Raw genomic sequence first — 26076 nt, 5'->3', positions numbered from 1 at the left:
CCTCAGGCCCATTAGTACCTTTGCAGGAAGTGTCTGCGGTGCGGGCTGCCGGGGACCAGGAAGAACACCGGGTCTCCGTGGGCCCGCGGAGCACACGTCATGCCGAGGCGCCTGCAGCTGGAGCTTCTCAGACCTCTGCTGCACTAGTTTTGCAAATGTCTTCCCTTTTCTCCACATGTGACCGACGCTCAGAGACAATATTCTCAAGGAGCAGGTCTGAAATCCACGATGGGCCACCTTTTTGCTACTTTAAGCAAATATCTGCACTCTACAGTTTTACTGTTAGGTAAAAAATTTAGATTAGTTATTCGAGTGAAAGAGAATTACTTTCAGTTTACTGAGAATTAGAATTAAATAAAGGAATTTCCTCTGTTGATCAATGGGTAATTTCTCTTCACAGCTTCAAATCTGTAATTTGTTTAATAAGAATTTCCCATTCTAGGAAAAAAAATCCCTAACGAAGAACAGCCTATTCAATAAATTAGAAATATTCTGTGGCATGAAGGGAGGTAGTTTGCTGTCACTTTCTGAACTGCTTCCTTTTTAACAATGTTCGGACTCTCTCTTCCTAAGATTTGACCTGTTAAACTACTCCTGTGGACAAATCTCTTGTATTTATGCAAATATACCTCGTGTGGGTGCCACACACACTTTTTCAGTTTAAACTCAGATTTTGGATTAGGCTGAATTGAATCTGGAATTTGGATCCACACCTACTAACTCAGTGACTATGGATAACTTTGTTAACCAACCAAAGCCTCAGTTGCTCATCTGTAAAATGGGACACCGATAGCCCCTACCTCATAGAATGGTGAGATTCGAGGGTTCTGTATCGTAGTCCGTATTGATACAGGAGATAGGGTGTGGCAAAGCTGGTTGGGAAAATGAGCTAGAAGTGCCAGTTACGAGATCCAAGGCAATGCCAGAGCCTCATGCATAGAACTTCTCACGCGCTCTCACGAGATGTGGCTGCGTAACAGAAGACTGGTCATCGCGGGAAGCTGCTGCCACGCGTGAGTTTCCAGGACAGTCCGTGCCGTGCGTGCTCTAACTGTTGCTTTGACCCTCTTTTCTCTTTGGCGCTCGTTTGTGCTGCCGAGCTGGTTTCCCCTATACCCATTCACCCTGTACTTTCCAAATAAACTTTTGACACTGTTTTTGGCTTCTCTAATCCAATTCTTTTTCCAGGCAAGGAGGGTCTGGAATACTTTGAATTAGCGAGCCCTTTTTAAAGGAATTGCCCTATAATAATATTATGTCCCTTTCTGGTGCTTTAGCCTCATAACTTATTTAACCTTTCCATACTTCTGTTTTCCCAAGTGTAATGCGGTAACAAAGTGGTGGTGTTGTCTTTGGCATGCTGTGAGAGTAGCTGTATGATTGTTACAGTGAGCTACGTTAGATACAAACATGTGAAATACTACCCTTGTTTTTCTATCAGGACGATCTTCTGGATGTAATAGTCGCAATAAAGAAACTGAAGATCAAAAAACATACTTTCTCCTTATTTCTTTATCTTTCAATGAAAATCCAGACTCTCAGCCTAAATTCAGACTCCAAATTTCGCAGGTTTCATAAATTCACTGAATGAATACTATCACAGACTGAGAAATGGCCAAGTTTAAAGGTTTAATAGTGAATTAAAATCAGTCAATTTCAAAGAGGCACAATCAGTGTACTTAAAGAATTCAGCTTATCAAGATTTGATCCTAATCCATTTTCTGCTTTTAAATTCCATATTTAGTGAGGGTTTACTTTTATAAAAATCATAAAATACATTTGAAAATATTTTTAGTTTAAAAGGAGAATGGTAAGATTTTTCTGGTAAAAGAAAGTATAGTTGATATCTCTTTTTATTGATGCAACCACTCAGTAACTTCTCATCTAAAATTTTTTTAGTTTTACTTTATTTTCTCCTGAAACAGAAAATGTTTTCTTCACATAGATGGGACATTTTAGGACTCTTCACTATAAACCTCAATCTTCTGAAAGATAGACCATCATGTTTGAGAGCTGTTCACAGCAAAATATTATTGGTTTTCAAAGTATTTCACTCATTTTGGTGATAGCGATTCAAGCTGGACTACTTGAATTTTATATGTGCAATTTATTAATATGCCACTGTCATACATAAAAGTTACCTATGAACTGTGTATGTGCTTACTCTATGTCACAACACTAATCACTCAATAACGTTTTAATATTAGGTGGGATGGGGATAAATGACCTCTCAGAGTCCTTTAATTCTGTTTTCATGTGGCTTCTACTGTATTAGGTATATGCAGTGTGCTCTGTAACGTGTTCTGTATCACACAAATGATCTCCAGATCCTCAGCATCTCATTGATGAATTTACTGAAACTAGTTTATATAATTTTTTCTTTTTAGTTTATACATAAGGCTAAAGCCAAAATTTCCCAATAACTGGGCATTTAATTTTGGAAATGCATCCAAAATACAAACTTATATATGCCAGTTTATAAATGTCTTCATTCATCAATTCAAAAACAGCCAGCCGCGAGAACTTCTCAGAGGACTGTGTGCGGAGTCTCTTGGTCACCAGGCTGGGCCACGCTCTCTTGGAACTCAAACTGTAGCCTGACGCACTGGTGAATGGGCTGCATCCAGGGACAGAAGGGAGGAAGGGAAGGACTTCATGAGAGCACCCTCCCCCATACGGGAGAATTGGGAAAGATGACGTCTAAGAACTAACTCTTACTACCAATCTGCCATGATCACTTCATCACTGGAACAGATTAATTGGCAAGGAAAAAAGTTAAGCCCTGCTTTTGAGACAGAAGAGTAAAAAAGTTCATAGAACTTTTCTTTATTGGGGAAAAAAACACCCCTGACCATAATGCTACGAATACTTAGGAAGATGAGACCTAATACACACACACACACACACACACACACACACACACACACACACACGGGTTACCTCTGATCACCAAGAGCCGTGACACCTACATTGTGAATGTTCTACCATTCCAAACAATGGTAATAATGGACTCTTAGCTTTTGATTTTCCTGTGCACACTGCTAAATTTGCCATTTGAAGGTTCAAGAAGAGGTTCTTTTGGAAAACCCAGAGCATTCACAGAACGCCTTTAAATTAGCCACCTGCTCCACGGCACCTTATAAGGTGATGCCCATGTACCCTTAGTTTTCAAGTGAGCACACAGAACATGTAGATGCTAATACCCTGACCTGTGGCTGGCACAGCAGAGCTGCACACACCCTAACGAAAAATGACAGGCCAGGCTGCCCACCCGGGAAGACATACTCAGCTGTAGCCTCAGGACTAAGTGACCTTCTCCACATAATTCAACTTCGGGAGTGTAAGAGCCCGAGGCTTCCTGTAAGGAAAGCCCCTAATTTCAGAACCGGGTGTCTTAACTACCTGAATATGTGGGAATCTTGGCATTTATTTTACAGCTTGCAATAGAGAGGGATTTTTGCCCTTTAAAAAACATTAAAAAAACCGAACCCGGCTATTTTACTAATGTCTCACCAGTTCCCTTCACAAAATGAAAAATAAATTAACCTTTCACTGTCACTCTTAGCTCTAGTGCCTCCTTCTCAAACTTATTTGTAGATATACTGCAATATTTTAATATTTATCTTTTCAAGGTACATGTTTTTCTAACAATCCAAAAGGTATATTCCATCCGAACAAACTGGTGGTGCCCACAGATTAGAAGCCCGATAAATCATTCCGCAGTGCAGCATTCACCACCGGCCAGTATGTACCACCAGAGACGCCCGTGTGCCACAGCGCGCAGCTGTGCGGGTGATCACAGCACGCGTGTGAGCAGGACCTCACTAAGCTTTTCCAGGTTCATTCAGAGCGAAAACACACACCAAGGATATGCACTTGAAAGAAAAAAGTATTTTCATAGTGACAGATAAATCTGGTTTTTATTTTGCACACTTAGGTTTCATTTTATTGATTCAAGGTGTCCTCATCCTAACATGCCAGAATCTGTTTTTATTTGCCCTCTCCCCGTCTTTTGAACCAAACAAGGAAATATCTTTCTAACCGTCCTCCCAGCAGGCTACTGGCTACCTGTGCTCTGAGTCCTTGCGCAGGCTGCCTGCCTGACCCCGTGTTAGGTGGGTTATCAGCACGGAGGTGGTGCAGGAGGAACGACCCTTCACTAATCCCCGCACCTCAGCAGCTACTGGCCCAGCTCACTGTGACCACGGAGCCTTCAATGAGCTGCTTTTCAAATGCAGGCAGACTTTGATTTTCTCGGGAACAAAGATTTATACTTTCACATAAAAGCTTCTGATGCACAATTCCGTCCACTGGTGCTCTAAAGAAGGTGCCCTGTTAATTTTCTGTCATTATCAAGGGACTACGTTCTGTATCGAACATAGGCCTCCAATCTTGGCTTTCATTATGGAGGTCAGAACATTTTTATTGAGTGCCTATTATTAAAATTTTAGAGGGATGTCAATCACTTTGGCTGCCCTGGGTATAGGAATCTGCTTGGTAATTCCCCTGTAATCAATCCCATTTAAAAAAACTTTACAAATTACAAGAAAGTACAGTATGCAAGAATTCTTAGCTCCTTTATGCAGAGGCAGGACAAGTATTTTGGAGCAGATGATTTCAATTTTAACACCTAAGACAAAGCTAATAGGCCTGGCAATGACTCTTTACTCCCTTTCCCTGATTCTTTTCTCTGTCCCGTCAACCATACAAAATTCATACAACGCATTCGTAGAAGGAAAGGCAAGCTGCACGACTTACCAGCCATTTGCTGAATGCCACTGAATGCACCCAGGTTGCTGGAGGAGGTGGCCTGCTGCAGAAGCTGCAATGAACACACAAGTGGAAAGTCACAACGTGGAGATGCGAACAGAGTAACTTCCTCACTAACCCGGGGGCGAGTTCCATTCCCTTTACATTTATATCGTGGGCTGCCGCAGCCTACTGAGAGCCGAAGGTCCCCGAGCTGGGGCTGTAAATCCATATTAATGTCTAATCTCTGTTAAGAAACACAGACACCGGGGAAGCTCACTAACACTGCTGCCTTAAAACAATTAATCAATTTACTCTTTTTAACAACCAGGTGTTAAATCTATTGAAACCAACGTAGCGTGACTAATTGTATCTCTCTGCAGTCTAGTAGTTACCATAACTCATCTCTGCCAATCAAGGGTCCATTTCCTCCTCTCTTCTGCTTTTCTTTACAGCTCAGTTTTTTTCATTCTTCATCAGAAATGCCTAGATCCACTAACGCTTAGGCCAACACAGAGATTACTGCAATCATTATAGACATAAGTGTATCTACTTAGAGTCGCACCATCGCAGCCTCAGCCATGAGGCCAAAAGAATAGTCAGTCATTTTTAAGATGCTCTTCACTGGCAGAGAAAAAGATACTGTTTCTCAAAACTTGGAATTTTCTGGTGATATATATGTTGGAGCCTATGCATTATTAATATTTCAGAATCTTTGAAAAAAGAAATATCCTTGTGAAATGCCTGTGGAAAAGCATACATTTCCCCTCGCAGCTTTTAAAAACATATTTTTCCTACCACATAGAATCAGAGGGTGCCTCAAGATAAAGGGACGAAGCAGCTGTGCAGAGGTGCTCCTGCCCTTGTTGAACTTTAGGTGAAGTTCAGCGCTAACCTAAATGTTTGACTAGATGTACAGACACACTCTTTTGTAAGATAGGTCAATACAGATACAGTTTGTATGTGGGGGATGTAGTTATCTCATATATTCCAAATACATGGATATCAAAAGACATAACTTTATAAAATTTATTACTGAAAAGTTGTTAGGACACCGTGTGCATTTACTACTTTAGAAATAACTTTCAGAACTTATGTGGAGCTATGTAAGACAATGTAGAATACTGGTGTTCTGTGGGTAGGGACAGGTATCTTCAGTTTAATAAGGAAAACTCAGTAATTGGATATGACTGAAAAATGAGCACCGATCAAATGATACAAAAGCACCAAGAATGGTTGATTAAATCTAAGTCTCAGGGAGAGTGACGTGGGACTAAAACTTGGAAGATGTCTGTACTGTTCCTCCGTCCTCTTAACTTGTTAGAATGCGGGACACACGCTCTGCATGCGTACTCCCCGGGAAGGAGGACACACTGAGGAGGTGGGTGTTCGAGGGCTTGGGGGCTACCCATTTTAATACAGAAACACCTTATTTTGATTTGTTGAGTTTCCTGTTCTCATGTGCTCACGAGTTCTCTCTTCCTCACATTCCATCCTTTTAAAAATTAAAGCTGAGCCCCTGTCCTGTATTCATGCCTGTTGCTACACAACTCGCTTCCCGATTTGATCCCGATTTCATCAATTTTACCTGAGCAATTATACCTGTAATCTTACCGGTTGACCATAGTTTTGTCCCACCTCATGCCCACCTTGCAATTTCCCATTCGAGGATTTGCTTTATAAAAATCCCTAGAAAAGGCAGGGTCCTTGGTAACCCCCTTGGGACTCCTTCTCTCTCTCTCTCTCTCTCTCTCTCTGTCTCTCTCTCTCTCTCAGTCTCAGACAGAAGCTTTCTTTCTCCCAATAAATATATTCTGCCCTTTAAAAAAATCAAAGTTGTACAATTAAATTAGCTTTGAAGATAATCTGAGGCATTGGTAATACCTGCTAAGGTAAGTGGAACTACCTGGAGGGTCATGAAACCATGACTAAGGATTATTTCCATGGATTGCCAATCTTTGGTGAGGCAGGGTCAGAATGTATGGCTCAGCACAGAAGTAAGGAACACCTTCATGGCTGAGAGCCTTTTCAGAGAAAAGACTTTTAAGTAAAGGGATAGAACAGACATGGCTAAGAAAGAAATGTCCATGATCGGAAAAAAACACAGTTTGAGCTTATAAAAACTATTTCTATGAATAAGGCTGAGATTAATTCTTTCGAGTATGAAAGAAATTTACAGATGTGATCACAGAAACATGTGCCAGAGATTTCCGTGTGCTGTGGAGCAAAGGAGATGTACAGAATACTGAGGGCAGGCACATGTGTCTCGGTTCTCAGAAGTGACAAAGCAAGAAGCTGGACTCTCAGAAACTGTGAAAAGCTAAGCATGATGTCAATCTCTGATAAAAATTCGGGTATATATAATTAAACTGCTGGTCTGTAAACAGATGTTTGTGAAAAACAATTTATTAAGCTACACTTGTTTTTTAAATAAAATCTCTAAACAGGCCAAAAAAAGATATGGATATATATATATACACACACATACGATGCACTTGACAAAAATCACTGAGAGTGTCTTTAAGGATAAGATGGCATAATGACCACAGGTGACAGTAAACCTGGTCAGTGCCTTTGTTAATAACTCAGATGAAAACAGGAAAAGCATGTTTCTCACAACCAACAGTGTACTGAAAGGCTATTCCACGGCGGGCCCTGCTGGCCATTGGGGGTGAGGGCGGCCTGAACCGTGAGCTTGATCTCAGAATCCTCAAGCAGCACCACGTCAAGGTGGAGAGCAAATACACAGCTGAACCTCCACCGGTCGTTAGCAGCTGTGTGAACGCAGGTAAAGCTGCTGGTCTCAGCCTCCTCCCTTTCCTCACCTGTACCACAAGCAGGACAATCCCATTTCAAGGTAACAGGGAAGACATTCTACAAACCAGTACAATTTCTGCTACAAACTGAAGGTAGTGGGTGATATAATCTGGAGAGAGACGGTTGAAATGTACAATGACAGAATTAGGACACAACACATGCCTTTGCTCCAGATCCCCCACCAAACTGGAAGAAAAGGCCTAAACTCACAACATGAAATACTGATGAATGTCAAGTCCAGCACTGAGGTTCTAAAACAGAAAAGCGGGGTAGAGGAGCGTGTTTAGCAGTAGCTCCTGTAAAAATAAGAACTCCAGAGTGTTCATTTGCTTCCTCCCCATGTCTGAGGTGGTTACTAAAACGCCACTCTGAAGCTCCCGTGAGAGGTTTTGAAGTCCACACTAGGGGGCGCTACTCTGTCCGGTTTGGATCCCGCAGAGGAACCATCTCAAGTTCTGGCCACTGTCTTTCAGTAAAGCTGACTAAGTGAAATGGGTAATACAAAGGAAATAGGAGACTGTGAAGGCTTAAAAGCTGTAACACATAGAGATGGTTCAGAGAATTGGGTCTGTTTGGCCTGAAATGAGACCTAATTTCTTTGATCTCACATACGTGAAGAAAGAAATATTTTATTTCATCAACACAGTTCCCCTGGGGAGATCCAAGAGCACAGACAGAAAGCTCAGGAGATTTTTAGCTGCGACCCAGACAGCGCACATCCCTTCCTGCCAGCCAGCGCGTTCTCAGCCAGCGCCCTCAGCGTACGCTAATCCGCTCTCAAGCATGTGGTGTCTCTTCTAACACAGGGCGGTAGGATGCCTCCAAGCACTGGTTTGAAGTTTAGCCTACGGAACACTGTTCGTGTTGCTTCAGACAAGAATTACGTCAGCCATGTTCTTAGGCTAATCACTTAACTTGCAAAAATATTCTGCATTTGTGCTGATGTCATTAATTCTTGAGAATCACAGTGTGTGGAGAACGAGTCCCTCTGCACACCTAAGGCAAAAGTAGCTTTCCAGAGTTCCAGGGGCACCACAGGGTTTTCTCCAGCACTTACCGCCAGGTACTGCGGGGTGAGTCCACCCAGCCCCGTCAGGTTCCCCCAGGTGGCAGTGTTGAGCTGCTGCATCTGCTGTGCAAGCTGCTGTTGGAGGCGCCTTTGCTCTTTGTCCTTCTGAGTATCGGCAAACTTCACCACGATAGGTGAAGAGCAGCCCTGCGGTCAGACATTGGAAAGTGAAGAGGGAGTTACAGCTGGTTGGATCCTTTCAGGACAGACAGCGCTGGGTCTTTTAACTATCTGGTAGCGCATGGAATGGTCTGGAATGGTTTAAGAATGGTTTGATATTCCTTCTTCTCAGAACAGTATCATCGAAAGAAAATTCCAGATCTATCATTGGCTGGTGTGGGGGGTCTGGTGCTTGGTCCAGCCATTTGCTTCCTTACTCTGGTCATCAGACTACCTGTTCTACTCTCTTCCCGGGTCTTCCTCAACCTTCCGGGATGCCTTCCAGACAAAAGGCCTTATCTTTAATTAGACCTTATGGCTCCCATGTCTTAAAGATAGCCTCGTCTTTGTCAGGGGAGAAATCAGAATGATAATGTTTCTCTCTCTCTCTCTCTTTTTAAATTACTGTTTCTAATTTCTAATTATGTGTTTGTGAACCTTGGAACTGTGGAAGTCATTAATCCAGCAGTAATAGGGAGGAACATGGACGAAAGGAGGAGATAGAAAACACTGGCACTGAGCAAAGTAATAGTTCACGTTTTCAGGGAGGTCCTTCTTCTTCTTTCCGTGGCACAGCTACTCTATCCCAAATCCTCAGAACCACGGCCAACCAAAGGAACCAGAAGCACAGTCCAGTGGGGACAGACACAGTGTGTCTTAAATGGCAGGAGGAGGATTCTACTTGGTTTCTTTCCCTAACAATCTTACCATTCTAGCAGATTCTTTCAGTTTTAATCTCCGTTAAGAGGCAAGGAGTGGGGTAGTGAGAAAGGAAAGGCCAAAAGTCATAGAACAGGATGAATTCATCTTCGAGGTACACAACATTCTTCAGGGAAAGTAACAGCCTAGTATTCCGAGCACAGTCCTTCCCAAAGCACGTCTGAAACATCTGCCACTTGGTAACGTTCCTTCCCCAATCTTCTCTCCTTCCCAGTGTGGCTCGCCTGCACTTCCCCTCACCATTCAAGCTGTTTCATCTTGGGGAGGTAAAAGGGAGTAATTCTCCCCGATGATTAAATAAAAACTTTTATGGAAATTCAGCATGATAACAGACTCCTCTCCTCTCCTCTCCTCTCAGAGATGTTACATGACTGTTTAACTGTGCTGTTTGCTTCCATCCCCTTTAGGTCAGTTTTCTTTCTTCTAGGAAACAAACTTGCATATTTTCTTTATCACCTTGGGTTGTTATTTGGGGAGGTAGCTACAAATACATGCTATCATCATGTCTGTTGTTTTTTAAAAAAGTGAAGAAGGTGAGATGTCTACTTCAATGTTACATTTGTAGCCTAGGAATCTTCAGCTCTGGTAGGCAGAGTCACGGTAGAGAATGTTAAATGTCAGTCAAGTGCATAAAAATAATGATTCTACCATTAAAAAACCCTGTAATTCATTTTTCTTTATCTACCCTGTATCTCAGCACTCCATTACTTTAAAAAGAGCAAAATACTTTGAAGATGGAAATTATGTAGAGAAGGGGTTTGTCACGAAAGAGTTGTTATTGTCACATCAAAAGTGTTACATAACACATGATAGCATCTCCTAACAGTACATCTGTTATTTTTTCTTAAATGCTAAAAAAAAGATATAAAAGCAGAAAATTGACCAATGATTATGGCTTTAAAAGTGCCTTGTTTACATCATGAAAGAGAAAAACGAGTGGGGATAAGGGGAGAGAAGTGGAGAAACAGAAGTTTCCCTATAAAATAGAGGACTTTATTCTTTTACTGTTCAAATCATCTTAAATCAGAGAATGCAGCTTGGCTGAGGGTGTGTGCTAGGTGCTGACAATAACGGATTCAGTTTAAAAAGCCAAGCAAGCAACTTCAATTGCACAATTCTAAAGTAACTGCATAATTTTATTTAAATGTCAGTTTTTTTATGAAGGTGTCTGATGGCTCTTTTGTTTGAGTATGGATGTCCAGTTTTAAAAATAACCAAATTTGATTTTCTTATACCAGAGATATTAATAAGGGATCAATTATTTCTTAAGAATAAATATACCCCAACCCCCAGCACAGATCTGTCTGTTATGAAGCCTTTTGTTTCTTGGTTTTAGTTCATGCCCAGTTCTGCCTTATGATCTCCTCTTCTGTGGGAATGCAGGAAAGCCAGATCTCATCAGCATTCTTGGGCCTCACTGGGGGGCGCTCCGAGGGAAGGGATATTTCTACTAGTTGACCGAATTTAGGTTAAAAAATTACCTAAGGAGAGACCAGTTTGGGTATAAAGCTCTCAATTACAGGAAATAAAAAAAATTAAGAATCAAAGCATTTATGGAAGACAAGTATATATATAACCCCCCAAGAGTTCTTAGATTTTAATCTCCATGCTGAAAAATAGCTGGAAATCCACAAAAATGGAGCAGCCTAAGAAAAAGGGGAAACCAAAACATTATCACATATATGACTGCATGTTGTACAAGACTGCATTCCTAGATATTTCAAATCCTGCTAATTATTTCCTATCATGGCCGATTTTCACCTGAGCTTGCCTTCAGGTGGGGGTTGGGGGTTGGGAGTGTCTTAAAAATGCATTGCACTGAAAGGAAAACACATCGATTATATAAGGTATGTTAGGAATATCAAAGTCAAAATGAATATTCATAAAAGACAGTAGGCTTTGCAATGCTGATATCACAACTCAGAAAAGTACAGTAAACACTTAATGACAATGCCATGCACACTCCTTCCCTCCTTTCCACCCACCTTTTGATTCATTAGAAAAAATGTTGCCCAGAAAACATGACGCATATGATCACTTCGCTCCCAGCATGCTTTGGGAGAGGCAGCATTGCAAAAAACAACCAAAAACAACCAAAAATAAATAAAATCCCCAAAAATGGAGGCAAAAAGAAGCTCAAACAAATTTTTTGCATGTTAAATAAAGCTGAAAATATCTTTTTTTCAAAATACGAAAACGTAGCTTCAGATAACACAAGGCCACCACCTCCAGAGATCACCCATACACAAAGATACAATGTACGTAGTACAGCAGAACATGCACTCCCAAGTGATTCTTTCAGACAGTACAGAATAAATAACGGCATATCACTCTTGGAATGCTTTTGTGCAAAATTCTGAAAGGCCATGACCCAAATCACAGACTAAAAGTACAGAGCCATCTATCTGTAGCTGCAGTTGAACATCCACACCTGCGGATTGCTCGTTCCCTAAAGTTACTCTTTCTCATTAGAAGACCAAATCTGAGCCTTTATGTTCCTTGCTGTTGATTTGTAAGCAACGGGACAAATCTAGTTTTTCAGGGGACTCTTACAAAGTGGCACTTAACTGGTAAGTGGGAGAAGTATTAACTTTCTCCAGCGTTTCTGAGATACAAGGACACAATTCTGTCTGGCTACATTAACGATCCCTTGACCCTGCACGGCAAGCAGCAATTTGGGGTTGGGGCTGTTATGTTTAATCCACACCAACCCTACAGCGGGGAACGTGTTTAATCCTTTAGGTCCAGAATGACACTTTGCTTAAAGTGTCTTATGATTTATACTGGAGGACCTGTGCCGCTTCAATAAAAGGCTCGAAAGATAGCTGCAGAGCAAGTGGAAGGTTTTACTAAATGCATTTCAAGTCATTAAGGGAAAATGCAGAGAAAGAGGTGGGAGGGGGAAGGGAGGAAGAGAGAGCGGGGAGAGACAGAGAGAAGATGAATATGAATGAATGAATGAAGAGTGAGATGGTGAAAGTTTAAATCTGTGATTGTCATGTGAACAATCCACACAGGAGAGAATTGCTTTACCATTCCCCATCATTTGCACAAAGAAAACAAAGAAAGGGCAGATGATACAGTACCTCCATGGTCTGAGACTGATGCATGGCTTTGATTGCATTCTGTGCCATTGCCCTTGTAGAAAATGTGACAAACGCACAGCCTGTGGGAAACAAGGGGACAGGGAGCAGGAAAGACAAAAAACAACAAGACAAAAGGGTTGGACGCTTGTTAAACCAACACAGTCTACGAGAACTGCCACAAGACGACACTGTTCTCAGTAGTACATAAAAATAAACAACTTCTCTCTTTGGTTTTATCTTATTTTGCTTTTTATTCAGTGCTGACTTGCTAATCTGACCAAAGCAGAAAGATTTATTTGTTAGTTTATTCTTTAAATGGAAACTAGGGGGGGGAAGCTGGATACTTTTTTTAGCCACAGGGTTTGAAATTAGCAAGATCTACTTTGCATTTTCTAAAATAAAAAGTTGCTTTTTCCATGCTCTCCTTGGCTGATGATCTTTACACCGAGGGCATTCATATATCAGGGCTTTGTATTTCAAATTTTATTGCTGATTTTTAAGGAGTAAATAAGAAAATCTCCACACTAATGGCAAAGTAACAGATTTCAGCAGCTCAAAATGCCAGCAAATAAATATGTCTAATTCCTTTAGGGTAGTTAAAAAAATCGGTATGTTTAAGTTTACAATATTATTCAAATGTAAACAAATATACCAAATCCACTACGAACTATTAAGCAATTAGTAATTGTTAATAAAAACGAATGCTTTCTTACTCTGAGAATATTCGACTACACATAAAATTTGAAAATTTGCATTGGATTTGTTTGTCATAGATCTTCATGACTTTTCGTAATTGTGACTTCCTGAAAGGCATGAGGTGCTTGATCTATAGCCTACCATACGTAAGGCAATGTACATTTTTGGGAATGCCTACTGGGAGACCTGGGAGCATCCCATGTTCGCTTTCTTCTGTGTGCTGTAAAATAACTAGAATCTGTAGTGCCAGTCCCTGCTGCCCGTAGCAGCACCGGCCACCGTGCAGGTCACTGCTCCCACTACACGGCTCATTGCCCTTTGCACTAATAAAAGCACTGCCTTTGGAAATTTACATTTTGTTCATCATGCACCCTTGGGCTTCTAAGAGATAAAGACTGTGAAATTAATGCAGATTTAGGATGATTTTATAATAATACCACAGCACACTAAAAGCTCAGCTAAAGCAATACAGACTTATTTCACTTATGATCTCTAATGACTTTAAAAGTGCATTGATTTTCAGCTTCTTTAGCCTTGCACAGTTTGAACTTAGGTATCAGAGGATAATTTAGTGTTCCACTCAATTTCCTCAAAACATTATTATTATTACTACTTAAAAGATTTCCAAATGAAGCAGATCTAAATACTGAGAGGCAGAAGCCTATTGTCATTTCAGAGTGAATGCATGAAAGCAGATTTCTGGCATCAACAATATGAGATTGTTGTCCCTGTGGCCAATAAGCAAGATAGAACATTCTACATTCCAACAATCAGTAGATTGCTTGGTTTACGTAAATCAATTTGTGAGCCACAAAATGTATTCTCTTTTGCTCTGCGTGTGTACCTGGTGAGATTATCAAGTCAATACTGTCGTAGCACTTTTTAATCAAACAGCAATAAGAGAAAGCAGCGCCTACCCACTACCCCCAACGCACAGTGACATCCAGTCATGAAAATAAGTCAATGCATTTTTTTTTTTTTGCTTTTCCATCATGCTGTAGTTTTGATAAAACTCTCTGTACATGGGAAATGTATGTCACATTCACCTTCTGGTTAAGTTGGGCTCAGAAGCCTGAAGTCTAGCTTGCCACGAACGTCGAACCACTTCATATGCAGCCACGGCAGGGTGGCGGAGGAGGTTTACTATTTAAACACGCTGACTGTACCTAGACCAATTGTAGCTTCTGCCATCAATGAAAGCAACTGAGTGGCCTTCTCTAAGGCATCTTGACGATGTGTGTAATAGAGTGTGAGACAGATGACAGTACCTCTCCTGGCTTCCACGCCGATGCTGAGGTCTTAAATGACAGAGTCTCAAATTTACCATCTGTTTCCAGCAATGTCTCTTCAGAAATGGTGTGATCATTGCCAACATTATTCAGGAGAAAGAAGAGTGAACTATTTTATTTTTCTATCTCTTGCCTTTCTCGACTCCAATGGAGGCAAAAGCCAACCATCTAATGAAGATATATCTGAAACATGGGAAGCCTGGACTAACTCTGCTGTCAGTAGTCAGGAAGGTTGTTACACTCACTTCATTACCTCCTATTATCTGGGAACACGGGCCAAACTGACAGTTTCCAAACAGAGGTTAAAACGCTTCAAAATATGTAAAATGTCAATAAGAATCAATAAGGCAAAGTTTATACATTTACAACTTCATACAAACAGAACTTTTCTAAGTAACTTAGAAAGATACAGCAGTTAGCAGGTCTCAGGAGAAGAGTATTAGCAAAAGAACAATAAAGTTAAGTCTCTATAAAGTCAAACGATTGCCCTTTCCTCTATGAAACCTGCAATTAAAAATCCAACTGATGCTTCTAATTATGCAATCTACCTCATCCAAAAATGTTCTGACAAGTTTGATGACTTCTTTAACCTTTTAATTCATTTGGCAATAGTGCAGGAGGAGACAAGTTGTCTCCTTGGGGGCTTCTGACAGGCTCTGTACTGTGTGCTGTGCTCAGTTACTTAAGAGAAAAGAATTACTGAGTCATTTACAAAGGGGGAGTGCATGTTCACAACTTTCCCTCTCTATGCCACTCCGTATGAAGTTAAGCAACTCCAGAACCAAATGCTTCTTGGAAGAGTAGCTTGTTAACCTTTGTAATTTCTCTAAAACGGGAAATTTCTGGACAGATTTTAATTTTTAATACCAGTGCAAACACAGTGGTGGCTTCAGGATTAGACTTCCAATCTGTGGTTTTTTACTAACATAGACCCACACGAGCTTCTACCATTGAAACTGGGGCTGACTTTTCTCACAAACCAAGTAGAAGGCTTTCCATTGGACAGAAATACCTTAGGTCATAACTGGTCCCTTCTTTTACTAAAAGTGAGCTTTTTTTGTGCAGTGGAGTTCACTGGGTGTTGACAGACATAGCTCTGATCTTGTAGTGTCTCAGCTTTTAACTTCTTGTGGACTGTTGAATGTGCTGTCTCAGCAATCTGTTCTCTGACAACTGACCAAAATGCTGTAGGAATTAAGACTGTGGGGGCGTGGGGGGAGATGTGGGCATTAAAATAATGAAGCTGTATTTTTTCTTTGCTTTCGGCATGATAGCAGAGGTATATTTCTGTCTAAACCCTATAAATAACAGCAAAAGACAAAAAAAAAAAAAGAATAAAGAAAGAGGGCCATCTGTAAATGTGGTCAACCTGTAATTTACCTTGCAATTAATTATTATCTCTACTTTTAGAATGTCAGAGACTATGAACTGAAATGAAAGGAGTTGAGTTCGTCTTATTCCAGGAAGGTTGCCTTTTTGCTGCTAAAACAGATGGGTGATTGACTGGGGGAAGGTTTGGCAAAGCAATTTCCTCCCACAGACAGGATCTGAGGAAGGCATGGAGCCCTGTCACAGAGAAGATTTTGGAACACATCTATTACACTTGTCATTTCAATTGAAAAGGTATCTTGAGTCAGGTGTTCTACTTTTCTCTCAGCTGTAAGAGAATTTTACAGAAGTAGATAAATCCTTGCTCCACACCAAAGGGGGGAAAATATAGGTACTTCTAAAAGCCAGAACAGTGCCACGGCCTCTGCTTTTCTGCTCCTCCCATGAAAGAGGTGCAGCAGTCCGCTATATTTTAACAGAAATAAGCATAATTTAAAATAACTTGGGCAGGTGAAGGAGATTTCAACCTATGGGACACTTGTTTATAAACTCCTATCGGCCAAACAAAGATAATAATACAGCCAATTTGATTGCCATGTCTTTTTAGTAGTGCTGGACTGGTCAGATAGGTGGTACCAGTATTTTACTGGGACATAAAAATTAGTCTTCTGAGGCACGAGCCTCAGTGCCCAGTGGTTTATTTCGTATTGGCACAGAGGCATAACTCATTGTACGGCACCTGATGCTGGGTGCAGACTAGGACTTATGTAACAGTTGGCAAAATCTTATCACTAATGAGACTGGGAGACTGTAGTTAGCAAAGATGGCAAAATGCAGTCAGTAATGCAAGATGTATATGATAAAAAGTCTCCACATATCTGAAAGTTTAGGTGTGAAGGCAGGGCCAAACTGTTATCAAATTTGAGTTTTGTCCGGATACAGCAAAAACAAATGAGGATTTCATGGCTAAATCCACTCTGTGCTCTCCAGCATCACTGAAAATATTGCCAATTCATGTCAAGGGTTTTGGCAGGAGAATGTTGAACACCATAAACACAGCTGGAATATTCTTAAACAAGCAGAAAGTTACCTTACATGGTGGTGAAGATTTGACTACATTTTGTGGGAAAGAAAAATGAAGTAAACTTCTTCATTGTTTCCAAGTTACAGATACTCAATTGCCATGGTGCAGAGAACTCTGTGGGCTGTATCCAAACAGTCCACTGCAGACTGTAAGATTCGGGTAAGTGGGAACATGTATATTTTAGGAAATCAACATGCTAACGTGACACTGTCAAATAAATACATTTACTTAAGAAACCTCAAGCTTTGCTTCTGACAGTAAACATCTCATTTCAGTTGCAATAGGTGGGAGCAGGGCACCCCGCTTATTTGGTCAGCGGAGGTTCACGGTGAGGGGCATCCAGACGTAGTTACTATTGCAGCAGGGTCTGAGTATCCCGAAGCTGCCTAAAGCATCACAAATCATGTTTTCCAAAACAGAAGAGATACTGGAATGGGCTACGGTCTCCAAAGGGCTAACTGCATAGTTAGAGGTGGGCATACTGGCCAGAGCGAGGAAGAGCCCTCCTTACTTGCTGAGTAGCTTCATGCGCTGGGCAGGAGCGAGGTGCTGGCCAGGTACACAGGCATGCCAACTTCCTGAGGGGGTCTTTCCTGAAACATGGGTGGTGCGGGTGAGTGGTGGGGGGACTTCTAAAACATTCCATCTGGCCAATATGCAGGCCCTGATTTTTACTTTCTAAAGACAGAGACTCTAACCGAAAGGATAGTGGAGCGTGACAGGCACAGGTAGGGGCCCTGATAGCCTCCCGTGGGGTGCGGTGGGGTACTGAGTGAGCGAACTCAGACACTTGAGCACGTGGCTCCTGGGGAGCTGAAACCACTGATGTTTCACAGAACCAGCCAGCTGGACTACCTGCCTTCTTCGTCTTCATTCTTACAGCTGAACTGGGCAGGAGAAAAAAGTGAAACACTCCACTCGTTTCACTCTCATTATGATCAGACGGTTCGACTGGGAGACTTTTTTGTGATTAGTTGGTACCCTGGCTTTGTATTGGGAGATACTTTCTAGAGGAGTCAAGCCTTTGTTTCACTTGATTGTTATTTATTTATTTATTCATTTATTTCCTAAATAGCTGAGCCAGCAGTAGACATTGAGAAAAGAAATGTTGAGTGTTCTTTATCTGCGGCATCACTAATAGGAGACACTTATTAATGTTTGATTGAAAACAGTAATTCTTTAATGAAAGCAGAATAGTAGCATGAAAGAGAATTGTTCTATTAACAAATGCACTGATTCAGGAGCAGGCCTTGATAACCAGGCGTCTTTGGGTCCTGCTAATTGAAAAACGTACCACTGTATGTCTTTATACTCAGAATAAATGGCTATAAATGAGTATTTTCTTTTTTTCCAATAGGGAATTCTCATCAGTTCACCAGAAATTACTTTTCTGTTAAAAAAAAAAAAGGAGAGGGGTATTCTCCTTTTTACACAGAACCAGTATTTGCATAAAATATTGATGAGAGGGCTCCCATAACTTGTTTCAGAAATAGCCTGCTTCTGGTGTCAAGTGCTGGTTAATCAACTGAATGGCAGATCAAATTAGCTAAAGTTCTGTTAAGTACCGTGAGTCCTGCTCTTTCCCATGAAAGTTGTGGCTGTTTTAAAATCTTATGTGCAGAGATAACTAATGTATGCTTAAGGAACTCGAAGTGCAGGGTGGTGTTGTTCCTCAGCCCTGTCCCCTTCGACGGACTACGACCGTGAGAGGAAGAGCCACTCCGTAAGTGGACCAGGTCAGCCCGACGCGCAGGGAGGTCTCAGTGAACTGTCCTCCATGCGAGGTCTCTGTGAACTGTCCAGACATTACGTGTAGACAAACAGCCACCGCACTACTAGTCAATGACTCCCCGGAGTAAAACAGGGCAGATATTTTCACGGCTGTCATTTAAAATGGGTAAACTAAAGGAGAGAGCTAGGAAGAGGAACTGACTAAGGTCACACGTCATGTTAGAATTGGGACTTGGGGTCCCTGACCTCTAAGCCACTATGCTTAAGTGAAGGGCCTTCCCTTTGGTGTATTCGCCATACTGTACGCCTTGGGGAATGACCAACGCAGCGATGACGCTGAAGTGGGCCTATGAATAACAGAAGACAACAGGGATCTATTAAACTGGCAGCAGAAAGGGGATTAAAAAAAACACTGCCATGTCTTCCTACATATTTTGCTCTTTCAGCCTCCTTGCCTTGTCCGTGGTCCTTTCTCTCCTGGTGTGTCTGCCTCAGTGGATGGGTGAAAAGAATTAGACATACGAAACGACTGCCGCAGAACCGACGGTCGGATGTGGCTAGGTCTGCTGGCTGAGCTGGCTCCGCTGGGGCACCTGCTGTCCTCCTGCCTGAAGGCTACGCTGTTGTCAGAACAATGGGCTGTTGCGGGGGCCAGTAATGCAGCACAGGAGATAAGCTACAGACGAGCCTCAGGTAACGGAGCTGTTGTTCAGCTTTTAGAGAATCGCATCTTTGAAGTGAGGATGAAATAACAAGGATTTCAGAATTTGTTAGAGAACGCATAAACTGTTACTTCCACGTTGCCCTCCTTTTTCTCCCCCACCTTTACAAGTGGGGTGCTGTTCCACCTCCTCTTGACTTTCCTCTAGACTACCTCTACTCTGGGGCTCTGGAGGCGGATGCAGGTGGAACATTTGTTCTCTGGGGCTTTCATTCTAGCAGCTGACATCTTGATTCTTCATATCCAAAAATCAAAACAACAAATGTTCTTGCTCACACGATGCTGAAATTAGGTAAAAGTAGTGAGGCAGGTGAGAGTAAGAGCCTAATTACTTACAGGCTGACTCTATCAGAGTGTGGCTTGGGTGCTCGGGTTGGCCCAGGCTCAGAGCATAAGAATTAACAAGATCCTAATTAGCCCCACAGGTCCTGGCACTACTAGAGAGCAAAAGCCTCTCCCTGTTGCGAAAATATGTGTTTCCAGCGAGAAGTGGAAAACATTTCATGTATACATTTCCACTTGGGACTGCCTCTGGGAACTGCAGCCAGTAACTGTACCGCTCAGGGCCCGCCTTTGCGAGCGGCTGAAGGGAAGAGGGTGCCGACTTGCTAAGGGAAGACCAACAGAAGGGTGATCTCCCACTCTTCTGCATACCCGCTTGTAAAAGTACTCATCACAGCTCTGAGCCGCAGCTTTTGGCTTTATCATGGAGGCAGGGAAGAACCTACAGTGTTTTTCAGGACAAAGTCATTTTTCTGTTACTTAAAACACCTCCCTGGGATGCGGACTTCAGAAGCTTCACTCTTTGACACAGAACTCTAAGATCTTGGACAGGCCGAGGTATCCTGAGCCCGTATCTTCCCAGCACTGCACAGGAGCACAGCAGCAGGTGTCTGGGCTTGGACTGTGTGTGGAGAGGACCATCCCCTTAACGGTGCTTTCAGGCCCAGGCACCGAGTCAGGGGATGAAGGTGAAAACAGCAAATATCAGCTCATCCTGCTCATCTCTTGCTCAGCCCTCATCTGCTTCAATCTGAGGCTGGAAGGGGACAGGCAGTGAGAGGGCAGCCTGGCAGCTTCCTCCGTGACAGTAACACCCTGAGCCAATCTGCTGGCACTCAGACCTTCTCGACCTGAGAAACAGAAGGTGATCACTTCAGCGAGGGTGGAACGCTCAGGATGGGTAACTTTACCACATGGGGCCCTCTTCACCTCTGCTGCATGCGGTGCCTACGTCTACCTTGGCTGTGACACGGAGTTCTAATCAGCACTTTAGGAAAGAGACTTTACACACAGCACCCTCACCTCGGCTCAGCCCGTCAGGTCCCCGGAGAATCCGGCATTCTTCTATCTGGCCAAACGGAGAAAACATCACTCTGATATCATTCTCATTACATTTCTTCGAAACCATGCCTATGAACAATTTTCTGTCTTCCACAGCTAGGAGGTAAAAACAGTGAATGAGAAAAGGGTTCGTCACCCCATCAAACCAGCGCCCCATGGGAAGCTGAGTGATCTCCATGCTGCCTTCCTCCCTCTCGCCCCGTCCCGCGCCTCTCTCTTCCCTGCCCTTCCCGAACACTCCATCTCTCTTCAAGCCACTTCGTACTAATATGATGAATTCACAGGATATAGAACATTGTGAAACGTTTTTTCCCATTCAGGAGTCAACAGTAGTGTTTACTAAGATTGTAAAATACTTATGTAATTGTCAAACACTACTATTCCACAGAGACATTTTTGAATACATATTTTACTTTGGGCTTTTTGTAGATGTTCTTTAACTCTAGAGACAAGAAAAGAGAAAGATCAGGAGAGAAAAAGCAACAGGAGCAGATGTAGTAAAACAGCTAAATAACTTTAAACCGAGCATTCAAGGGAAGAAAACATCTTTTTCTCCCTGTTTCAAGTAGGTTAGTCCCCACTGATCTAAGTAAGAGTAGCAGATCAGAATCCCATTTCTCTGGAGAGCCTCCTTCCACAGGCAGTGGCCGTGAGATGCTAACTAGGTTCCTAAGTGGGTCCCTAACTAGGATCTACACCTGGTTCTAGTCAGCCAGGCTGGTTGCAACTGCAGGGGCAGCCAATGTTAATCAGAGAAGCTGGCTGGTGCTACTTGAGGATCACCTCCAGTGGCTGCAGGCTTCTTGTGAGACACTAAGAGCAGGAGGGAGTGACACTATTCCAACAACTTGAGGGTTGGATATTTGAAAGGCAGAGACACCCTTTGAGTATTGTAACAAGAAGACTTCCAAACTGGAACCTAACAAGGGAAAGACAAGGCAAGCTCCACTTCTGATGACCTGTGAGATTTTCCTCAAAACCTTTGTGCTTAGAATACATGACCTATATTTAGCCTGAACAAGGCAAGGTTATAACTGATTTCAGGACAGTGCTTGAAGGTTTTTTTTTTTTTTTTAAGGACATCAGGAACACCCATGGGGAGAACTCCCTCCCCCATTACATCATTTTAATCCATTCTTAGAATTAGAAAAGAAAAGGATAGCCAGCTGCCCTCAGAGACTAGAGTCCTGGCTTAGGGTAAAGGCCGTGCCACAAGTCAGTGTGTGTAAACTTTTGTTCTGAATCTGTGTTGTAATCCTGCCACTGCTATTTAGTTGGCTTTTATTTCTGTTTCCTTTAGTCCTTCTCTGGATAATGTCTCATTTTCATTTAATCCACGAGCATTTCCTTCAGCCTTGGAGGAGTCCTGTATCTGTGCTGTCTGCATACAGCTAAAGCCGTGTGCGGTGGCCGATCACTTATGTGATGGAGGAATTGATTTTTTAAATGTAATTTCATTTTAATTAATTTAAGCTTTAAAAGTTCTAGGTAACTACTAGCTTGGGTGGCACAGCTTTGAAGGAATAACCGAGTCGGCTAAAATTCTGTTCCAGACTGGAAAGAAGAGACTTGAGAACCATTCTGTCTATCTGTAAAATGGATCCCCGAGGCCTTGGCAAAGGAAAGGATTTATCCAGATCATCCAGCAGATATGAGGTCTAACCTGGACCACCTGACTCCCTGCCTCCATGCTCAGGGTTCTTTTCTGTCTACTGTGTTTCGAACCAGTTTAGAGGACACAGAGGACGCTTAGCGGGGAGAGCAGCAGCAGGGACAAGATCTGGTTCTAGTTCCGGTGCCGCTGCTCACTTGATGTGTGACCCTGGAACCGTCTGACTCCTAGGCCTCACTTCTGTCATTGATCTGATGAGTGTTGACACTCTTTTCTTTTTCTTTCTCTCCCGAACACTGTGGAGAAGGCAGCCCAGCCCTATGCTTCCGTCCATGCAGCGCCTGGGGGGTGCACTGCGGGAGCGGGTGCAGAATCCTTCCGCTCAGTCTCCACACGCAAAGGCTCCTGAGCTAATGCAGAGAAGCTCTAGGGCCCCTGTGAGGTCCTGAAGCTGGACCGTAAGGAGCAGGGTCGGGTCTGCACAGACCGGCAGTGGGAGGGAAGAAGCAGGCACTGCCTAGGTAAGCCAAACTGCACTGGGAAATAAGGGGATTACACTGAGGGTACACAGAGGAAAAGTCTGAACTGAATATGGCACGCACTGTTCGCTCTTCATCTCTGGAGGATCACTGAACAGGGGAGACAGTGGGCTCGAAAGGTCACTGCTTATGTTGAGACTTAACGTAGATCGAACAGCAGAGTGACGGACGCTGAATCTTTGCAGGGCGGTGGTTGCGTACCTGACTTCCTACATTCACATGAAAGGTTTTCAGTCAAAGTTCCTTGCACTGAATAGGTGAAGCCACCTTCAGTACATGAAGTACCAAGGACGCATTCTGAACTGCAAGAACCTGCAGTCACGGGCAGCACGGCACAGCTAAGAGTCAGAAGCCCTGGCCAGGGCTCTCTTCACTGCGGTCCCCAACACTGGGACGAACAGAGGCTATCTATGACGGGGCCTCCTTCACACAGGAGGCTCCCGGCGCGAGGACGTGGCATTCGCTCGAATGGGCCAGCGAGAGGGAGACGAGTGGGACTGGCCGCACGAGGCAGAGGAGGGAGGAGAGGCTGCTGGTCTGCTGTTCTCACTCTACCTGCTCGTCTCCGAGACTGCTATCTCCAGAAACGACGACTGGCATCTTTATGAGAATAAAAAAATTCTTGTATTTATTCTTACCTCAAAGAACTGGTTTTAGTTTTTTAAATAAAAGCAAATGAAAAATTCCCACTTGGCCCCTGATTTCACTGGTAAACCTATAATTATGGTATTAAGCTAAAACAATTCACAGGTTTTGAGCTCCGGGGTAATGCTACAGTAAATTAAATATATAGCTCCTGAGCAAGTTAAAAAATAATTTTTTTTCCTAAGATGGATATTAAGAAAATGGATACCACCTATGAGGGAATCCTGCCTTCCCAGCCGTCAAGATGGATAAACTCAGCCTGGCAGAGAGAAGGAAGATAATTCACATTTTGAAAAGTAAGAAGGATTAGCTAGAGGAAAAAGAAAAGGAAACATATCAATCATGTTACTTGAAACGCTCGCTTCTTCCTGTTCTGCGTGGGCTGACGGACGTGTGGGCATGCAGGAGGCTGCACATTCTCAGTGTTTCACTAGCCAAAGTTGTTCTGTGGCCCTAACACTTGGGTCATGACTACTTTAAGGACAAAACTGAGGGTGATCACACATATCCTGCTCACTTCTCCGTTGTGTTTTTCCCACTGCCCAGGGAAAACTTATTCATAAAGTTTATTCCCAGGATTCTTGTTCTAAGGATTCTTAACAGGGTTGTGAACATTCTGAATAAATGTAAATATCTAGAATTCACTTAATTTTTCATCACTTTTTAATGACTGTTGGTTAGTCTTTCTTGAGTATTCATTGGCAGTATCTCACTTATTTTTTTCAATCTATGAAAATGTGGATTGCTTAAGTGAACCTACTGTACTGGTAGTAGTCTGCTAGGTGCTTTAGGGGAATAAAATAGAAAGAACTAAAAGTTAAGGCTGTTGCCCTCTAAGGGAAAAGATGCACAAGGTCTGGTCTCCTCCATCAATCTCAAGAGAAACAAGGACTTCCGCACTAGTGGCCACTTAAAGTTCTCCTCTTAAGGCATAAGAAAAGGTTAATATTTCAAGTATAAGGGTGACTTTTTAAAACTAGAAGAATAGAAACTTTTTAAAAATATCCTTAATTGTAAGTCTGTGCTAACACCCTGGTGTACAATCTGTCAAAGTCACACCTGGATTTGGGGCTGCCTGAATTAATTAACAACTTTTCAGTGTGTTAGTGCTAACATATGGCATTTAATTACTGCCTCCATATCCGTGAGTCTCTCCACTTTGAATTTCAAAATTATTTCATCTTCCAGTTGGTCAGAAAGTGATGGATTTGGAAACACCCATGATTCCTGTTTCTAAGGCAGGCTTTGTAGGTCTCCACCTACCCTGAACAATATTTGGGTATCTTTTCTCTTGCTGGCTCTGAACTTGATGCATGAATACTGCAGGTTTTGGAGGACTTGAGCAAAAACAGACAGTGGTCTTAAACAGCATTTCTGGATTCTAGGCTTTCAGGACCCACCCAAGTTGTGTGGTGGGAAGGTTAAAGCAGGAAGGATTTACATGGCATGTTTACTGGTAAAAACAATCCTCCCTGCAACAAGAAGCATGACATTAACAGTCCACACTGGGTCCAGCCACTAGGACCCAAGCCAGAACCAGAGGCAGTCTCAATGCTTCTCCTGTCATTCCCTGCTAGACTATCTTCAGCAACTGCTTGTAAATATTGTGCAGCTGGCACTTTCTACTGCACAACTATAGAGGATTAAAAGCAGGATGGTTTACAGAATAGTATACAGATGGTACCCAGAATAAAAGTATAACTGTGTTTGTGCTAGTTCATGTGAATATCCTAAATCTGTACCTCCTCAAATGTCCTTGTATCATCACTCAATTTGCTGCAGTGGAATAATAGCAAAAAGGTTAGATTCTGTTGACAGTGAGGTCTTTCAATGTGCTCTCCTTAGGGTTCCTGACATTTTATTATTTATCTAGAATTTATCTAGATTTTTTGTTTTTTCTTTTAGAACCTGGCAAAAAAGAAGCACAGGGGAGGGAAACAAGATGCTGTGAGTTTGCGTAGAAGTGCTAGAGGCTCTAGCTTAAATCAGAGCCAACTGAAAGGCCAAGTTATAGGAAGGCACAGAATTAAGGAAGCCCATTCAGTAAAATCTGGAAGTGCAGGGTCGATCTAAGAGCAATCTAACAATTCTGGTCTCACTACAGAGGTTCTCTTTATTCGAATCTCCAGATTGGTAAGGGCTTCAGAGGGTGATTGCATTTCAGGAATTCATCTGTCCATCACTAATTGATCTGTGATTAGCGGTCCTTTCTTGCTCAGCAAATGTGAAGTTTCAAAAATCTGAACACACAGATAATGAAGACAGTAACTGTCTAACTGTGATGAGTCCTTTGTGCTATGCATAAATGTCAGCAAACTCAATAAAAGTGCAATTAGAGCTCGTTATACTTCTTTCACAGCTATAGGAGCTATTTAGAGCACCCGAGCTTTGTGCTCTTTGAGCTTCTGAAACTATGCTTACCTGTCAAAAATGCCTTGTGGAATCAGAAAGGGCTGCAGGATTTACCACTTGCTTTAGAAAATGAT

At 42.4% G+C, this 26076-nt stretch overlaps 1 protein-coding gene across 8 annotated transcripts in view; it reads right to left on the bottom strand.

Moving 5' to 3' along the window:
- The window catches only part of Celf2 (CUGBP, Elav-like family member 2), a 310354-nt gene that overhangs the window by 55356 nt on the left and 228922 nt on the right, over positions 1 to 26076 (bottom strand). For all 8 annotated transcript variants that reach the window (XM_013513698.1, XM_013513697.1, XM_013513693.1 and 5 more), the window contains exons 5-8: positions 20756 to 20890; positions 12601 to 12680; positions 8624 to 8782; positions 4759 to 4822 (exon numbers count right to left, since the gene is read on the bottom strand). In XM_013513698.1, the coding sequence (XP_013369152.1) occupies positions 4759 to 4822; positions 8624 to 8782; positions 12601 to 12680; positions 20756 to 20890 (438 nt within the window). The remainder of the gene's footprint in view (positions 1 to 4758; positions 4823 to 8623; positions 8783 to 12600; positions 12681 to 20755; positions 20891 to 26076) is intronic.

The sequence above is a fragment of the Chinchilla lanigera genome, unplaced genomic scaffold (genome assembly GCF_000276665.1).
Source record: "Chinchilla lanigera isolate Chin_1 unplaced genomic scaffold, ChiLan1.0 scaffold00020, whole genome shotgun sequence".
Lineage (NCBI taxonomy): Eukaryota > Metazoa > Chordata > Mammalia > Rodentia > Chinchillidae > Chinchilla > Chinchilla lanigera.
Note: the sequence above shows the minus strand (reverse complement) of the source record. Positions and strands in the feature narration are given on the sequence as shown.